Below are 18447 nucleotides of genomic sequence, written 5' to 3' on the forward strand. Positions count from 1 at the left end.
AAGTTTTAGTTGACAGGTGATCACTGAGGTAATAGTGATAACCTGGAGTCAATAAATGTGTATTTGAATAGAGGCTCATGGGATCCCCTTTGTGCACAAAGTCCCTTATTTATATGAGGGATAACCCCTTCTTTTAACTAAAACACACTTGTTTGCCACCTTTTTTTAATTAAAATTTTAATAAAAATATTTTTTTTTTCACATTTTGTTGTACATGTCATGATCTATACATAAAATAATTGTATAGTTTTGAGTTTGCTGGGAAAAAAGATATTCTCAGGGAAATAAGATAGCTGACATGTTGGCAATTAGGTTGCATTTTGCCTCTTCTGAGCATGGGCAAATCTGACTCCCTATGTATCTAGTATTCACTAAACCAGTAAACCAGCTCATGTTACATGTAAGAGAAACACTCATCAGTGACCGCAATAAACAGCAAATAAAAACAAACTTAAAACCACAGCTTCCACTACGCCTGTCCTCCTCTCACTTTCTATATGTGCTGCTTATTGAGGTTTTATATTGTAACAAATGATAGGATAATTTGGAGGAAAAAAAATATTAGTTGTAGAAAGCCAAGGTGTGCCTCTTCTAAGTGATTTATATATATAATTTATATATATATATATATATATATATATATATATATATCCTTTTTTTTTTACAGGAAATATTTTAATGAATTTCATATACAAGAGAATAAATGATTTGTGATAACTTATTTCTTATTTGAAAATATGAATCTTACAGTTGGTTTATGTCAGAAATATAGTTTGTATTATCTTTTGCAGGTTTGGTGTTCCAAAGATTCCGAAGGAATTCTCATCAATTAACCCTCCCAGTGCAGGGAAAAGTTCTCTGCAAAGTAAATTAGTGTAAAGCTCCCCCCCCCCCCCCCTTTTTTGTTGTTTTGCTATTTATTACAAGTAACTGTTTCCATAACAGAATATACATTTTAAAGGATAGATATGTTTCAAAAAATCTACACACTATTTTTGTAAATATTTAGCTTGACTTCTATTTAAAAAGCAATGTCTGTTGCGCTACAATATTTTTGGTGACCAAAGTTATATGTCGACATGAGATTCTATCCATAGCATATAAATATATTTTATTATTGTCTAAACATTTGAACTGTAGCAGTATTCATATTGGTATAAATATTTAACCTTTTTCGATACGTCTTGGAATAAGGCAATAGGGATGTGACTCTTCAGGTCTCTTATAAAAATATAGACAAGGGTATTTTAAAACAAATAGGAACTGTAAGACACGCAGAACAAATAGAGGTGCCAATATATTAAAGCCATTGTACTTGTTACATTTTCCATAGACAATATGATAAAAATTTGATTTGTATTATTTTGTTAATGCTTGTTTGACAATTTTAAGGTATTGTGAAGATGTTTCACATTGACATGCAGGTGATCTATTTTAGAATAGAAATTGCAGAATAAGCCAAAGGTTTGTTAAAACTCCAGGGATTTATAAAATAAACCATAGGTAGGGTAAAAAAGGAATGAATAATATAGGACAGATATATAATTAAAGGTTTTTAAGTGTACAGCTTTACTTCCGTTATATTTATTTTGTTTAAAACTTATTTCTAAATGTTAGACTATAACTTTACTGTTTTTAACTTGTGTATAATACAGACTGACAATGCTTCATTTTGAAATAAATGACATACTAGTCATTCTGAATGCCTCTGTCATCTTTTAAAAGGAAGGTATGCAATTAGGCTTGTTAAACATGCTTCCTGGTACTGCTTAAAGGAACATTTGTGCAGGCTTGTTCTTGTCAGTCAATAGATGTGTACACTGCTATATAGTATTTGTGTGCACATTTTTTCATGTTTGTTTTAAATTTTCCTGAAACCTTTTTTATGCAAAGATATTTTTAAATGGGTTAAATAATAGTAAAAACTATACTTCAACAAAATTTGACTTGGAGTTTAATGTCCCTTTATGTATTTAATTGCTTTTTAATTCAAAATCTAAACTTTATGCTACAATGATACAAATTTGTGGAAAATCCTAGAGCTTTGTATTCCACATATAATTAAAAAAAAAACAATAAGAATTTAATAACTACTAATTTTCCTTAATTTTTTAATAATTGTGATGGCAACTCTGGGCTTTTAAATGTTTTTGAGGTTTCACATACTAATGCCCTAGCAAGTACTCAAAGGTCAGCTTTGCTTTATTTTATGTTACGCTTATGCCCTATACAATTGAATTCCTTCTAGTTGTAAAATGCTTTAAAGGGGCATGAAACCCAAAAATATTTTTGTTTTTTATTTAGACAGAGCATATAAGTTTAATAAAAAAAAAAAGAAAATATCTAGAAAGTTGTTTAAAGTAGCATGCTCTATCTGAATCAGGAAAGGAATGTATTGGGTTTCATGTCCACAATAATTTCTGTATATGTATTTATGTATGTATATGCACAAAATGTATTAATATGTGGGACAGGATTTTTTTCCTTTTATCTATGAAAACTGTATAAATGTTTTAAGTTCAGATGTGTAATGCATTTGTAAGTAGTACAGTGGGTCACCATACCTTAAAGGACCATTAAATACAGTAGAACTGCATAATCAACAAGTGCATAACAAAAAGACAATGCAATGTACGAACTCAGAATTTTAAAGGAGTAGTAGATTTTGTTCTGACAAATGTATTTTATTTGAAATGTACCAGCCCCTGTATCATGTGACAGTCATCAGCCAATCACAGACACAAATTTGTATACTTTGCACTCTTGCACATGCTCAGTAGTAGCTGGTGCCTTAGTAAGTGTACATATGCAAAGACACTGCACAATTTAGTAATGCAAGTAAATTAGAAAGTATTAAAACTTCATGCTCTATCTAAATCATGACATTTTACTTTTGAATGGAAGATAAACAAGGGGCGCCAACATAGTGTGAATCGTTCAAACAACAAATATAAAAGTGATGTGCAAAAAACTACTCACAAGGAAAGTGGCACCTTAAATGAATAAGGTGCGATAAAGCAGGCTGACATTCAAATTCCAGCAGTCAGTACGCTGGAGGTCTCACCCAGAGGACCTGTGGAATCCAGATAGGCATCTAGAAAGTAGCACCCACGTTTTTCAGGGCCAATGGCCGGACCAGGTGAGCTGCAAGCTGATAGGTGTTCTCCTGCTGCACTCACGCCACCGAGACTTTTCTCCAAAAACGACAGTGTCAGTGTATGAAAGGTTCCGTGGTAAAAGTCCTGTTTCAAAAACAAGTGGATCGTGGAAAGAAGCAAAAATACCGGGTCGTGGTATAAAACAAACAGTATTTTTTTGCAATGCGTTTCTCAGTCTATTCCAGACCGTTTCATCAGGCCTGATGAACATCACACTATGTTGGCGCCCCTTGTTTATCTTCCATTCTAGACACCCTGACCCATCGCACCGCGGGACACAAGAGGAGCACGCCAAACACCTGAACACATCACTGTTCACATATTAGGATTGGACACTTATTTTTTACATCACAGCAATTTTTGGGACATTGATAAGTACTTTTTTTATATATTTTACTAATCGCCACAAATATCATTGTTTATCTGTGATATCTGATTATTTCAATGTATCACTAATATTATACACAAATTGTCCTGAGCACTTGTTTTACACACAATTTATTTTCGTCATTATTATAATTTTTTACACATACCAAACACTGTGCTGTTTATAAAAAAATAATTTTTTTTTTTTTTTTTTTTTTTTTTTTTTTTTTATTTATGCATACGGGTACAAACCCAATCATAAAGTGGTAGGTCCCACTTTGATAACCTGTGTTCCAAGCGCATCCTCTTAAGTTTTTTCCTCCTCAGGAATTTCTTTTTATTTTACTTTTGAATTTAGTATCCCTTTAACAGAGTAAACCACAGTAGAAGTAGGCTGCATGATTTAAAACTGCTGTGAAAGAAATGTATTTATTGTTTTAATGGTCCTGGACAAAATGTGATGGTTATTGTTGGTAATACTCCATTTAGTTGAACATATAAATTTTTTAACCAAATTAATTTACAAAGCCTAATAGGCATCTTCAGCAATTTTGACAGCTCTTTGCTCATGATGAACAATTACAAATTCCTTCTATTAATAGTAATCGTGCATATCAGTTTCTTGTGTAGGTTAAGCTCAATATGTCAATATTCTGTTATTTTTATGTACTAGTTTCAGCTCTTTTTAGGATAGTTTACTTACCAATGTCTATAATATAGTTATTTTGGTAGGCTTACGGTGTGATGTTATTATTTAGTTACATTATTTTTTTTTATTATTATTTTTTTAATAGAAAAATAGGTTGATAGAATGGTGCTATAATTTTTGTGTAATGATTATGCTTATGTTTCCCTTTAGCAGCTGCTAAATGCTAAGCTTATTATTATTTTTCTGTATATTAGGAGGAATCACAGTAATGCATTAATTGCATTTCCCTTATTGTGTCTTATATACAAAACAAAACAAAAAAACGTGCATATCTGGAATTCCAAAATACAGAATAATCCAGTACATATGTATGTATGTGTGTGTGTGTATAGTATATATATATATGTATGTATGTGTGTGTGTGTGTGTGTATATATATATATATATATATATATATATATATATATATATATATATATATATGTTATCTCACAAAAGTGAGTACACCCCTCACATTTTTGTAAATATTATATCTTTTCATGTAACAACACTGAAGAAATGACACTTTTCTACAATGTAAAGTAGTGAGTGTACAGCCTGTATAACAGTGTACATTTGCTGTTCCCTCAAAATAACTCAACACACAGCCATTAATGTCTAAACCGTTGGCAACAACAAGTGAGTACATCCCTAAGTGGAAATGTCCAAATTGGGCCCAGTTAGCCATTTTCCCTCCCCGGTGTCATGTGACTCGTTAAGTGTTACAAGGTCTCGGGTGTGAATGGGGAGCAGGTGTGTTAAATTTGGTGTTATAGCTCTCACACTCTCTCATACTGGTCACTGGAAGTTCAACGTGGCACCTCATGGCAAAGAACTCTCTGAGGATCTGAAAAAAAGAATTGTTGCTCTACATAAAGATGGCCTAGGCTATAGCAAGATTGCCAAGACCCTGAAACTGAGCTGCAGCACGGTGGGCAAGACCATACAGCGGTTTCACATGACAGGTTCCACTCAGAACAGGCCTCGCATGGTCGACTAAAGAAGTTGAGTACACGTGCTCAGTCATATCCAGAGGTTGTCCTTGGGAAATAGACGTATGAGTGCTGCCAGCATTGCTGCAGAGGTGGGGGGTCAGCCTGTCGGTGCTCAGACCATACCCGGCACACTGCATCAAATTGGTCTGTATGGTTGTCGTCCCAGAAGGTAAGAAAGCCTGCGAACAGTTTGCTGAAGACAAGCAGACTAAGGACATGGATTACTGGAACCATGTCCTGTGGTCTGATGAGACCAAGATAAACTTATTTAGTTCAGATGGTGTCAAGCGTGTGTGGCAGCAACCAGGTGAGGAGTACAAAGACAAGTGTGTCTTGCCTACAGTCAAGCATGGTGGTGGGAGTGTCATGGTCAGGGCCTGCATGAGTGCTGCCGGCACTGGGGAGCTACAGTTCATTGAGGGAACCATGAATGCCAACATGTACTGTGACATACTGAAGCAGTAAAGGTGATGGACTGGCCAAGCATGTCTCCAGACCTAAACCCTATTGAGCATCTGTGGGGCATCCTCAAATGGATGGTGGGGGAGTGCTAGTCTCTAACATCCACCAGCTCCGTGATGCCGTCATGGAGGAGTGGAAAAGGACTCCAGTGGCATCCTGTGAAGCTCTGGTGAACTCCATGCCCAAGAGGGTTAAGGCAGTGCTGGAAAATAATGGTGGCCACACAAAATATTGACACTTTGGGCCCAAGTTGGACATTTCCACAGAGGGGTGTACTCACTTTTGTTTCCAACGGTTTAGACATTAATGGCTGTGTGTTTGAGTTATTTTGAGGGGACAGCAAATTTACACTTTTATACAGGCTGTACACTCACTACTTTACATTGTAGCAAAGTGTAATTTCTTCAGTGTTGTCACATGAAAAGATATAATAAAATATTTACAAAAATGTGAGAGGTGTACTCACTTTTGTGAGATACTGTGTATGTATGTATGTGTGTGTGTGTGTATATATGTATGTATATATTCCTGGTAACATTGGCTTAATTTTTATTTTTTATTTTAATGCGTCTTGAATCAGCTTACTCCTAGTAGTATATGGTTCCTTTTAATTAAATTTTAAAAAATGTACTTTGAAGTCAATATGCCTAGGAAGTGCACTTTTTGTATATGTGAAAATCTGTGTAGGCATTCATGAAGAACAGAGCACGTACGTTAATGTGTATAATTAATATATCAGAATAATTGGTATTTCTTGCTACTGTTGTCTAATTTGCATTGAGTTGTATTACCAATTGCAACAAACTTATTTTGTCCTGGACCAATATGTCAATGAGTATTTTTATTTTCTTCTAATATTTAAAAATCTGAGCACAAATTACTTAAAGGGATAGTCTACTTAAAAGTTGTTATTGTTTAAAAGATAGATAATCCCTTTGTTACCCATTCCCCAGTTTTGCATAACCAACAGTGTTATATTATTATTTACTTTTTACCTCTGATTACCTGTATCTAAACCCCGGCAGACTGACCCTTTTTTCTAGGTCCTTTTTTATTTTTAGCTTTTTACAATCTTGTGTTTTAGCCAATTAGTGCTGGTTCTTGGGTACCCATTATCATTCTCCATGAGAGTGAGCTCAATGTTATCTATATGGCACATATGAACTAGTACTGTCTGGCTTTATTGAAAGATTGTAAAAAGCTTAAAAAAAGAAAAGCACTGAGATAAGAGGCGGCCTGTATGAGCTTAGAATCTTAGAAGTTATAAAGTATATTAATATAACAATGTTGGTTGTGCAAATCTGGGGAATGGGTAGTAAAGGTGTTATCTATCTTTTTAAACTAGAAAAAAGTAGACTGTCCCGTTAAATTAAAACCTTTAAGCATTTTATATTACAATGTCAGTGTTTTATGTCCCTTTAAGGTATACAGACTCGTGTTCCAATGCAGTGCAGCTTTAGAATTTTTGAGGCATTCCAATTGCTTGCTTAATGTAATTCATTTGAAATAGCCAACTGTCTAAGATCATACTGAGCTCACATTGGGATGTTATCACCTAACATTATAGTCCTTTTCTACCCTTTCAGCGAAAGTCCAAACCAAATGCTATTTGTGGAATTTGTCTGTTGGGTAAGGCTAAGGATAAAGATAAGGATCCCGCCAAGAAAGGAAAATCCGAGAAACTCATACACTGCTCCCAATGCGAGAACAGTGGTAAGTACTAGAATACCTATTTGCAAATGTATAGATTAATTTTATGTTGAACTGTAAGGAAATTTTCACCAGAAAAAAAGATTACAGTTTGTTCAGAGAACACTGAAATATATGTATAATTCTATAAATTTTGACAATTATCTCCATACCCCTACTTCTTCAAAAGGACAATAAAGGGATGGTCAAAATTAAACTGTTTTGATTCAGATAGAGCATGCAATTTTAAGCCACTGTCTAATTTACTCCTATTATCAAATTGTCTTTTGTTCTCTTGCTATGTTTATTTAAAAAAAAAAAAGCAGGAATGTAAAGCTTAGAAGCCAGCCCATTTTAGTTTTAGCATCCTGGATAGCGCTTGCTTATTGGTGGCTACATTTAGCAAACCAATAAGCAAGTGTAACCCAGGTTGTGAACCAAAAATGAGCCGACTCCTAAGCTTTACATTCCTGCTTTTTAAATAATGATACCAAGATAACGAAGAAAATTAATAATAGAGTAAATTAGAAATTTGCTTAATATTGCATGCTCTATCTGAATCATTAAACAAAAAATTTGTATTTAGTATCTATTTAACGTGTTCAGCTAGCTCCAGTAGTGCATTGCTGCTACTTCGACATGACTATGTTCCCTAGAAATGCCGAAATACTCATTCTGTAGCCTGCCAGGTTCTGCAAATGCAGTAGCTGGTTTAGGCACCTTGCAGCATTTTAACCTCTTCCCGACGTTGGGATATTGCATGCCATCCTAAATGCCGTGGGCTTTTAGCACTGTTAGGTCGGCATGCAACGTCCTAGCCGTTTGGCTGTACAGAAGCCAACTGTGCTTCTTGAATGGGATCGGGTCATAGTGGGCATGCCTAGCGTTGTAGGCTTGCCCCCCTGACCAGATCCCATCTTTGAAATCTTGCAATCGCATGCACAATTTGACAAATTTAACCCAGCATGAAAGGGTTAAAAAATAATAATTGCGTTTTAGCCTATCTAGGGCACAGCTTCTTAAACTGTTGGTTGGGTCGCGTAACCCTAATGTGGGGGTCGCGTGTAAGAAGGGGCCTCCTGATTCCATATTTTATCGTGTATACACTATCACACACAATGTCCGCGATCACGCAAGCGCTATTAAAACGCCCGTGATCTTAAGGTCGTTCTTAGGGGTGTGCAACCTGTGCCATCCTTCACGGCAGGGCTGGGAAGAAGTGATCATTTGTCACTTCCACCCAGTGCACTGTGCTGCTCAGGAGAGAAGAGGGAGTATGAAGGGCAAGTATGAATATGGAAGGTGGGGTATGAATATGAAGGGGGAGTATGGAAGGAGCAGGGCAGTGAGCATGGAAGGGGGGAGTATGAGCATTGAACTGCAGAGTATTAGCATGGAAAGGGGGAGTATGAGCATGAAGGAGGAGTATTATTATTATAATTATCGGTTATTTGTAGAGTCCAACAGATTCCGCAGCGCTATAAACATAGGCGGTATACAAGGTAGCAATTATTGGGATCAAATGGGTAGAGGACCCTGTTTAGAGTCACACTGTTGTAGTCACCTCTTGTTAAGGTGATAGGCAAGTAGTTGGGCTCTTAGGCTTACATTCTAAGGAAGTTTATGGCGGATAGAAATGTAGGAGAGGAACTGGTATAGGAAAGGTTAGTGTAGGTTGTATGCATCCCTGAACAGAAGAGTCTAGGGAGTGCTTGACACTTTGAAAATTAGGGGAGAGTCTTGTAGAGCGAGGCAGAGGGTTCCACAAGATGGGAGCCAGTCTGGAGAAGTCCTGTAAACGGGAATGTGAGGAGGTAACAAGAGAGGACAAGAGTAGGTGGTCGTGAGCGGAGCAAAGGGGACGGGAGGGAGAGTATCTGGAGACAAGGTCAAAGTTGTGTCTTGTGTAAGGAAATGTCTAATTCTGGAGATGGTTTTTAAGGTGGAAGCAGCAGGATTTAGTCAAGGCCTGAATGTGAGGAGTGAAAGAAAAATCTGAGTCAAGTGTGACCCCAAGACATCAGGCATGCGGGGTAGAGGTAATGATGGCGGCGTCAACAGTTATAGAGAGATGGGGGGTGGAGATTTTAGAAGAAGCTGAAAAAATAAGGAGCTCAGTTTTGGAGAGATTTAGCTTAAAGTAGTGAGGACATCTAGGAAGAGATGTGAGAAAAACAGTTAGTGACACGAGTTAGCAAGGAAGGAGATAGGTCTGGAGCAGAGAGGTAGATTTGAATGTCGTCGGCTTACAAATGATATTGAAACCTGTGGGACTTTATTAGGGAACCTAATGATGACGTATAGATTGAGAATAGAAGGGGACCGAGGACATAGCCTTGCGGTACCCCAACAGAAAGTGGTAACGGGGCAGAGGAAGCCCCAGAGAAGGTTACATTAAAGGTACAGTTAGACAGGTAGGAAGAAAACCACAAGAGGGCTGTGTCACAAATGCCAAAGGATTGGAGGGTTTGGAGCAAAGGAGGGTGGTCTACAGTATCAAAGACTGCAGACAGATCAAGGAGGATAGGCAGACAGAAGTGGCCTTTGGATTTAGCTGTGAGTAGGTCATTGGTAACCTTAAAGGGACACTGAACCCAAATTTTTTCTTTCACGATTCAGATAGAGTATGCAATTTTAGGCAACTTTCCAATTTACTCCTATTATCAAATTGACTTCATTCTCTTGGTATGTTTATTTGAAAAGCAAGAATGTAAGTTTAGATGCCGACCCATATTTGGTGAACAACCTGGGTTGTTTTTGCTGATTGGTAGATAAATTCAACAACCAATAAACAAGTGCTGTCCATGGTCCTGAACCAAAAAAAAGCTTAGATGCCTTCTTTTTCAAATAAAGATAGCAAGAGAACAAATAAATTGATAATAGGAGTAAATTAGAAAGTTGCTTTAAATTGCATGCTCTAACTGAATCGCGAAAGAAAAAAAATCAGTATCCCTTTTAAAGGGACAGACTACACCAGAATTTTCATTGTTTTAAAAGATAGATAATCCCTTTTATTACCCTTTCCCCAGTTTTGCATAACCAACACAGTTGTATTAATATACTTTTAACCTCTGTGATTATCTTGTATCTAAGCCTCTGCAAACTGTCCCTTTATTTCAGTTATTTTGACAGACTTGCAGTTTAGCCAATCAGTGCCTGCTCCCAGATAACTTCACGTGCATGAGCACAGTGTTATCTATATGAAACACGTGAACGAACACCCTCTAGTGGTGAAAAACTGTTAAAATGCATTCTGAAAAGAGGTGGCCTTCAAGGTCTAAGAAAATAGCATATGAACCTCCTAGGTTAAGCTTTCAACTAAGAATACCAAGAGAACAAAGCAAAATTGGTGATAAAAGTAAATTGGAAAATTGTTTAAAATTGCATGCCCTATCTGAATCATGAAAGTTTATTTTGGACTAGACTGTCCCTTTAACTATTGCTGTCTCTGTGGAGTGATGGGGGTGAAATCCAGATTGCAGTGGGTCAAGGAGGGAGTGTAATTTAAGGAAATGGGATAGGCGTGCATGCATTAGCTTTTCAAGAAGCTTTGAGGCAAGAGGGAGTAGGGAAATAGGGTGGTAGATGGATGGGGAGGTTGGATCGAGAGAAGTTTTTTTGAGGATAGGTGTGACCAGTGCATATTTTAGAGATGAGGGAAATATACCAGTGCTGAGGGAGAGGTTGAAAATGTGTTTTGAGTATAGGGGTAAGGGTAGAAGAAAGGGAGGGAAGTAGCTGTGAGGTGATGGGGTCGAGGGGACAGATAGTGAGGTGAGAGCGCAGTATAAGTGCAGAAACTTCTTCCTCAGTAACATGGGCGAAAGCGCTAAATATATGGCTATGCGGCTTTTGGTTAATTGCAAGCTTTTGAAGGTGTGAGAGGATGGAAGCATGCTAAGAGCGGGTTTTGTTTATGATGGAATCGATTTTGTTATTGAAGTGGCTGGCAAAATCTTGAGCTGACAGAGAACTTGTATTAGGAGGCGGGGGTGGGCGGTGAAGAGTGTTGAAAGTGGATAACAGTCGTTTTGGGTTTGAAGAAAGAGTGGAGATAAGAGTAGGGAAGTAGTGTTGCTTATAAAGATTAAGGGCAGAGTAGTAGGAGTTCAAGATGAACTTGTAGTGAAAAAAAAGTCGGCTAAACTGATTTTCTCCAGTGCCACTCAGCGGTACAGGAGCATCTGCGTAGGTACCGTGTAAGAGGAGTGTGCCAGGGCTGAGGGTGATTGTGTGATTTCCGAGCTATGGTAGGAGGGGTCAGATTGTCAAAGAACAATGTAAGGATGGAATTATAGTGGCAGATAGATTGGTCAGGTCAGGAAAAGGAGATGGATGAGAGGTTTGAGATAATTAGCGAGCGGTTGCTGATCTAATGACATAATGCTTCTGTGAAGTTTGGTGTGAGGGGTAGAAGGAGGGAGAGTTGTAGGGAAGGATGAGATGTTGCAAGTGAGGAGATGATGGTCAGAGGAAAAGGGGAGTTTGTGAAGTTTGAAATAGTGCATCAATAGCTAAAGATGAGATCAAGGGAGTGACCATCTTGTGAGTGGGAGAGTCACTCCATTGTGACAGACTGAAAGAGGAAATGAGTTGCAGAAGTTGTTTTGTAGAGGAGGCAGTGGGATTTTCAAGAGGGATGTTTAAGTCACCAAGAATGAGGACAGGAGTGTCTGAGGAATGGAAATAAGGTAGACAGGCAGCAAAGTGATCTAGAAATTGAGTTGAGGAGCCAGGGGGCGGTATATTACTGCAACACGTATAGAGAGGGGAGAGAATAAGCGAATCCTGTGGGTTTCAAATGAGGAACATGTGAGGGCAGAGATGGGTTATATTTGTTGAAAGGTGCAACAAGAGGAAAGTTTAATACCTACACCACCTCCTTGTCTGTTACCAGACCTAGGAGTATGGCTGAAGTAGAGACCTTCATGTGACAATGCAGCAGTGAATGCTGTGTCTAAAGGAGAAAGCCAAGTTTCTGTGAGAGCCAGAAGGTTGAAAGAGTGGGAGATAAAAAGGTCATGGATAGAGGTGAGCTTGTTGCAAACAGAGCGAGAGTTCCTGAGTGCACAAGTGAAGGGGGTAGCGGCTTTTAATACAGGAGGAATGTGAGTGAGGTTAACAGAGTTTTGTTTTCTGAGTCTGTGGGAAGGTACACATGCATGTGCACGGCTAGGAAGTTGTTGGGGGCCAGGATTAGGGGAGATGTCACCAACAGAGCTAGTATGAGCAAGAGGGAGAGTGACATGAGGTGAGATGCAGATTTGCAGTAATGAGACTGTTTTGGGATGAGGTGCAGGGGGGGGGTGTTTAGGAATAGGTAAAGTTCATGAGTACAAAAGTAAGGTGAGTTTAAGAGAGATGGGCTAATGAACAGTGCAGGTGGAGAGGGGGAAGGAGTAATTGAGTAAAGTAGTTTCTTATAGAGGCAAGAGGTATCAAAAAGGAATATGAATATAATGAACATTTTTACAAAAGTGTGAGCCAATCAAACACATAAGACAGAATTACATAAGGAAACAATGAGATACTTAAAACACATGGCAATTAACAAAACATTAGAAGTAAGACATTGGGAGAACATTGCAATAAATGCAGGACTAAATTAAAACTTAAAATCGTTTGCTCAGTATACATATACACATACCAAAAGAGAGTTATAAGAGGGGAGAGAGCACTAGAATGCAGTGAATAGGTTGCAGATGAGCAGGGATTCTATTCACGTACCAAAAGAGAGTTACAGGAGGGGAGAGAGCACTAGAATGCAGTGAATAGGTTGCAGATGAGCAGGGATTCTATTCACGTACCAAAAGAGAGTTACATGAGAGGAGAGAGCACTAAAATGCAGTGAATAGGTTGCAGATGAGCAGGGATTCTATTCACGTACCATAAGAGAGTTACAGGAGAGGAGAGAGCACTAGAATGCAGTGAATAGGTTGCAGATGAGCAGGGATTCTATTCACGTACCAAAAGAAAGTTACAGGAGGGGAGAGAGCACTAGAATGCAGTGAATAGGTTGCAGATGAGCAGGGATTCTATTCACGTACCAAGAGAGAGTTACATGAGAGGAGAGAGCACTAAAATGCAGTGAATAGGTTGCAGATGAGCAGGGATTCTATTCACGTACCATAAGAGAGTTACAGGAGAGGAGAGAGCACTAGAATGCAGTGAATAGGTTGCAGATGAGCAGGGATTCTATTCACGTACCAAAAGAGAGTATGAATATGGAAGGGGGTATGAATATGAAGGGGAGTATGGAAGGGGCAGTGGAGTGAGCATGGAAGGGGCAGTGAACATTGAAGGGGGGGGGGGAGTTTATGAGCATGATTTTATTATCAGTAAATGTTTGATTTATATACCTGGGGTCACGTAAAAATTTCTCGCGCAAAAAAGGGGTCACGAGTGGAAAAAGTTTAAGAAGCCCTGATCTATGGAGTGTGAGGCAAAGCAAAACTTTTACTTAAAGGGACAGTTGCGTTTCGACCTATCTAGGGAGTGTGAGGCAAAGCAAAAAAAAAAAAGACAATGCAATAGCACTTTGAATTTAAAATGAGCAGTAGAAAGTTAATACAAGTTTCCCTCCTTCTATACCCTGTGACAACTATCAGCCAATCACAAAATGCATATACATATAAACTGTGTACTTTTGCACATGCTCAGTAGGAGTTGAACCTCAAAGTGTGCATATAAAATGATATGCACGTTTTGATAACGAAAGCATATTGGAAAGTTAGTTGTTTTTAAATTGCATGTTTTATCTGAATCGTGAATCTTTAATATTGATTTTAGCGTCTTTACGAGACAACATTTAAAGGGATATAGTACTCAAAAGTTTTCATGCATAAATATTTTAACATTTTAAGTAAAATATGTTTAAATTGACAGCAATTCTAACAGGAAGTTCATTATTGTGTACAAATTATGCCTATCTATCAATGGATTACTGGCTGATAGGGTCAACTACCACAAGACCATCAGGGACATTATTTTGGTCTGCAATCAGGTAACCTGTAATTTAGTATTCCTTTCCTAAGGTATGGAGAATCCACAACGTCATTCAATTACTAGTGGGAATATCACTCCTGGCCAGCAGTAGGAGGCAAAGAGCACCACAGCAAAGATGTTAAGTGTCACTCCCCTACCCATAATTCCCAGTCATTCTCTTTGCCTCTGTCAATGGAGCAGGTGAAGTTTGGTGTCTAAAGAAATTAATTCCTTTTTTGGGGACTTTTCCCTGCAAGCAAGGATTTGGGTTTAGCTGAGTCCATGTCAATCTCTTCAGTAGAGTAGTGGTGGTTTTTAAGCAGTTAGGAAGTTGTGAGGTAGTTCTTGCTTTGTTTCCTAACACATTGCTGCCCATGGTACAGAAAGCCAGAGTATGTAACCTTTCACGCCTTGTGAGCTGTCTTCCTGTCGGACAGCTAGACTGCAGGTTAGTGCTTTTGTCTTCTAGGTCTTGGAGACTTGAACTTCAGAAGAATATGTCATATGCAGTAGATGGGGACATTTTGTAAAATCCTTTATACAGGATTTTCTTTGGCAGTGCACGGGCACATTATGTATGTTGAGACTAGGGGTCATATTTGTCAATTTGCGAGCGGTCGGCATTTGTCATTGCACCAGCAGTTCTTGTAAACTATTGGTGCAATGCCGCCCCCTGCAGATTTGCAGCCAATTGGCTGCTAGCAGGGGGTGTCAATCAACCCGATTGTATTCGATCGGGTTAATTTCTGTCCGCGGCCTGAGAGCAGGCGGATAAGTTATGGAGCAGCGGTCTTTAGACAAACAAGGAGCATCAAGCTTCATACAGACTGCTTAAGCATTTGTGTAAATTAAGCTCCGGTGTTGTAGGTAGAGGGAAACGTGCGCCTTTTACTTGCTGCGTAGTTTCCTCTCTCTCTCCCGGTCATGTGACTTCTCTCTGCTGTCGGATATTCACGGAGCGAAGCAGCATCATTGAATTTTAGTCTCTTCAGTGTTGATCTACTATATGATCATTTTAGAGACTGCCAAATTGTGTATAAGTGTTACGGTAAGGCACCTCAGCCTGTCTGAGGTGTAGGGGGCCTGATTGGTTTATTATTTTAAAGATAAGATCATTTTCTTTTCTTCTGACAGGTAGAGTCCACAGCTCCTGCCCGCGTTTTGTCTGAGGCAGCTGTATTTTTTTGTTCTTCTGGCACCTTTTTCACCCCGTGTCTGGAGTCGTCTTGAAGAAGTCTGCGCAGGACAGATGAAACCCGTTGACAGGACTGGTGTATGCATCCATTTCTTTCATGTAATTAGCAAGAGTCCATGAGCTAGTGACGTATGGGATATACATTCCTACCAGGAGGGGCAAAGTTTCTCAAACCTCAAAATGCCTATAAATACACCCCTCACCACACCCACAATTCAGTTTTACAAACTTTGCCTCCGATGGAGGTGGTGAAGTAAGTTTGTGCTAGATTCTACGTTGATATGCGCTCCGCAGCAAGTTGGAGCCCGGTTTTCCTCTCAGCGTGCAGTGAATGTCAGAGGGATGTGAGGAGAGTATTGCCTATTTGAATGCAATGATCTCCTTCTACGGGGTCTATTTCATAGGTTCTCTGTTATCGGTCGTAGAGATTCATCTCTTACCTCCCTTTTCAGATCGACGATATACTCTTATATATACCATTACCTCTGCTGATTCTCGTTTCAGTACTGGTTTGGCTTTCTACAAACATGTAGATGAGTGTCCTGGGGTAAGTAAATCTTATTTTCTGTGACACTCTAAGCTATGGTTGGGCACTTTGTTTATAAAGTTCTAAATATATGTATTCAAACATTTATTTGCCTTGACTCAGAATGTTCAACTTTCCTTATATTCAGACAGTCAGTTTCATATTTGGGATAATGCATTTGATTTAATCATTTTTTCTTACCTTCAAAAAATTTGACTCTTCCCTGTGGGCTGTTAGGCTCGCGGGGGCTGAAAATGCTTCATTTTATTGCGTCATTCTTGGCGCGGACTCTTTTGGCGCAAAAATTCTATTTCCGTTTCCGGCGTCATACGTGTCGCCGGAAGTTGCGTCATTTTTTTGACGTTATTTTGCGCCAAAAATGTCGGCGTTCCGGATGTGGCGTCATTTTTGGCGCCAAAAGCATTTAGGCGCCAAATAATGTGGGCGTCTTATTTGGCGCGAAAAAATATGGGCGTCGCTTTTGTCTCCACATTATTTTAGTCTCATTTTTCATTGCTTCTGGTTGCTAGAAGCTTGTTCTTTGGCATTTTTTCCCATTCCTGAAACTGTCATTTAAGGAATTTGATCAATTTTGCTTTATATATATGTTGTTTTTTCTCTTACATATTGCAAGATGTCCCACGTTGCATCTGAGTCAGAAGATACTACAGGAAAATTGCTGTCTAGTGCTGAATCTACCAAAGCTAAGTGTATCTGCTGTAAACTTTTGGTAGCTATTCCTCCAGCTGTTGTTTGTATTGATTGTCATGACAAACTTGTTAAAGCAGATAATATTTCCTTTAGTAAAGTACCATTGCCTGTTGCAGTTCCTTCAACATCTAAGGTGCAGAATGTTCCTGATAATATAAGAGATTTTGTTTCTGAATCCATAAAGAAGGCTATGTCTGTTATTTCTCCTTCTAGTAAACGTAAAAAATCTTTTAAAACTTCTCTCCCTACAGATGAATTTTTAAATGAACATCATCATTCTGATTCTGATGACTCCTCTGGTTCAGAGGATTCTGTCTCAGAGGTTGATGCTGATAAATCTTCATATTTATTTAAAATGGAATTTATTCGTTCTTTACTTAAAGAAGTACTAATTGCTTTAGAAATAGAGGATTCTGGTCCTCTTGATACTAATTCTAAACGTTTGGATAAGGTCTTTAAAGCTCCTGTGGTTATTCCAGAAGTTTTTCCTGTTCCTAATGCTATTTCTGCAGTAATTTCCAAGGAATGGGATAAATTGGGTAATTCATTTACTCCTTCTAAACGTTTTAAGCATTTATATCCTGTGCCGTCTGACAGATTAGAATTTTGGGACAAGATCCCTAAAGTTGATGGGGCTATTTCTACCCTTGCTAAACGTACTACTATTCCTACGTCAGATGGTACTTCGTTTAAGGATCCTCTAGATAGGAAAATTGAATCCTTTCTAAGAAAAGCTTATCTGTGTTCAGGTAATCTTCTTAGACCTGCTATATCTTTGGCTGATGTTGCTGCAGCTTCAACTTTTTGGTTGGAAACTTTAGCGCAACAAGTAACACATCGTGATTCTCATGATATTATTATTCTTCTTCAGCATGCTAATAATTTTATCTGTGATGCTATTTTTGATATTATCAGAGTTGATGTCAGGTTTATGTCTCTAGCTATTTTAGCTAGAAGAGCTTTATGGCTTAAAACTTGGAATGCTGATATGGCTTCTAAATCAACTTTACTTTCCATTTCTTTCCAGGGTAACAAATTATTTGGTTCTCAGTTGGATTCCATTATTTCAACTGTTACTGGTGGGAAAGGAACTTTTTTACCACAGGATAAAAAATCTAAAGGTAAAAACAGGGCTAATAATCGTTTTCGTTCCTTTCGTTTCAACAAAGAACAAAAGCCTGATCCTTCATCCTCAGGAGCAGTTTCAGTTTGGAAACCATCTCCAGTCTGGAATAAATCCAAGCCAGCTAGAAAGGCAAAGCCTGCTTCTAAGTCCACATGAAGGTGCGGCCCTCATTCCAGCTCAGCTGGTAGGGGGCAGGTTACGTTTTTTCAAGGAAATTTGGATCAATTCTGTTCACAATCTTTGGATTCAGAGCATTGTTTCAGAAGGGTACAGAATTGGTTTCAAGATGAGACCTCCTGCAAAGAGATTTTTTCTTTCCCGTGTCCCAGTAAATCCAGTAAAAGCTCAAGCATTTCTGAAATGTGTTTCAGATCTAGAGTTGACTGGAGTAATTATGCCAGTTCCAGTTCCGGAACAGGGGATGGGGTTTTATTCAAATCTCTTCATTGTACCAAAGAAGGAGAATTCCTTCAGACCAGTTCTGGATCTAAAAATATTGAATCGTTATGTAAGGATACCAACGTTCAAGATGGTAACTGTAAGGACT

General features: G+C 38.4%; 1 protein-coding gene across 3 annotated transcripts in view; it reads left to right on the top strand.

The window, feature by feature from the left end:
* Window positions 1-18447, top strand: part of PHF10 (PHD finger protein 10) — a 123664-nt gene that overhangs the window by 69161 nt on the left and 36056 nt on the right. For 2 of the 3 annotated variants that reach the window (XM_053710996.1, XM_053710997.1), the window contains one exon: window positions 7256-7382. In XM_053710996.1, the coding sequence (XP_053566971.1) occupies window positions 7256-7382 (127 nt within the window). Of the gene's footprint in view, window positions 1-791; window positions 1697-7255; window positions 7383-18447 lie in introns of those variants that run through there. The other variant, XM_053710998.1, reaches the window with a different exon arrangement.

Source organism: Bombina bombina, chromosome 4 (assembly GCF_027579735.1).
Source record: "Bombina bombina isolate aBomBom1 chromosome 4, aBomBom1.pri, whole genome shotgun sequence".
Taxonomy (NCBI): Eukaryota; Metazoa; Chordata; class Amphibia; order Anura; family Bombinatoridae; genus Bombina; species Bombina bombina.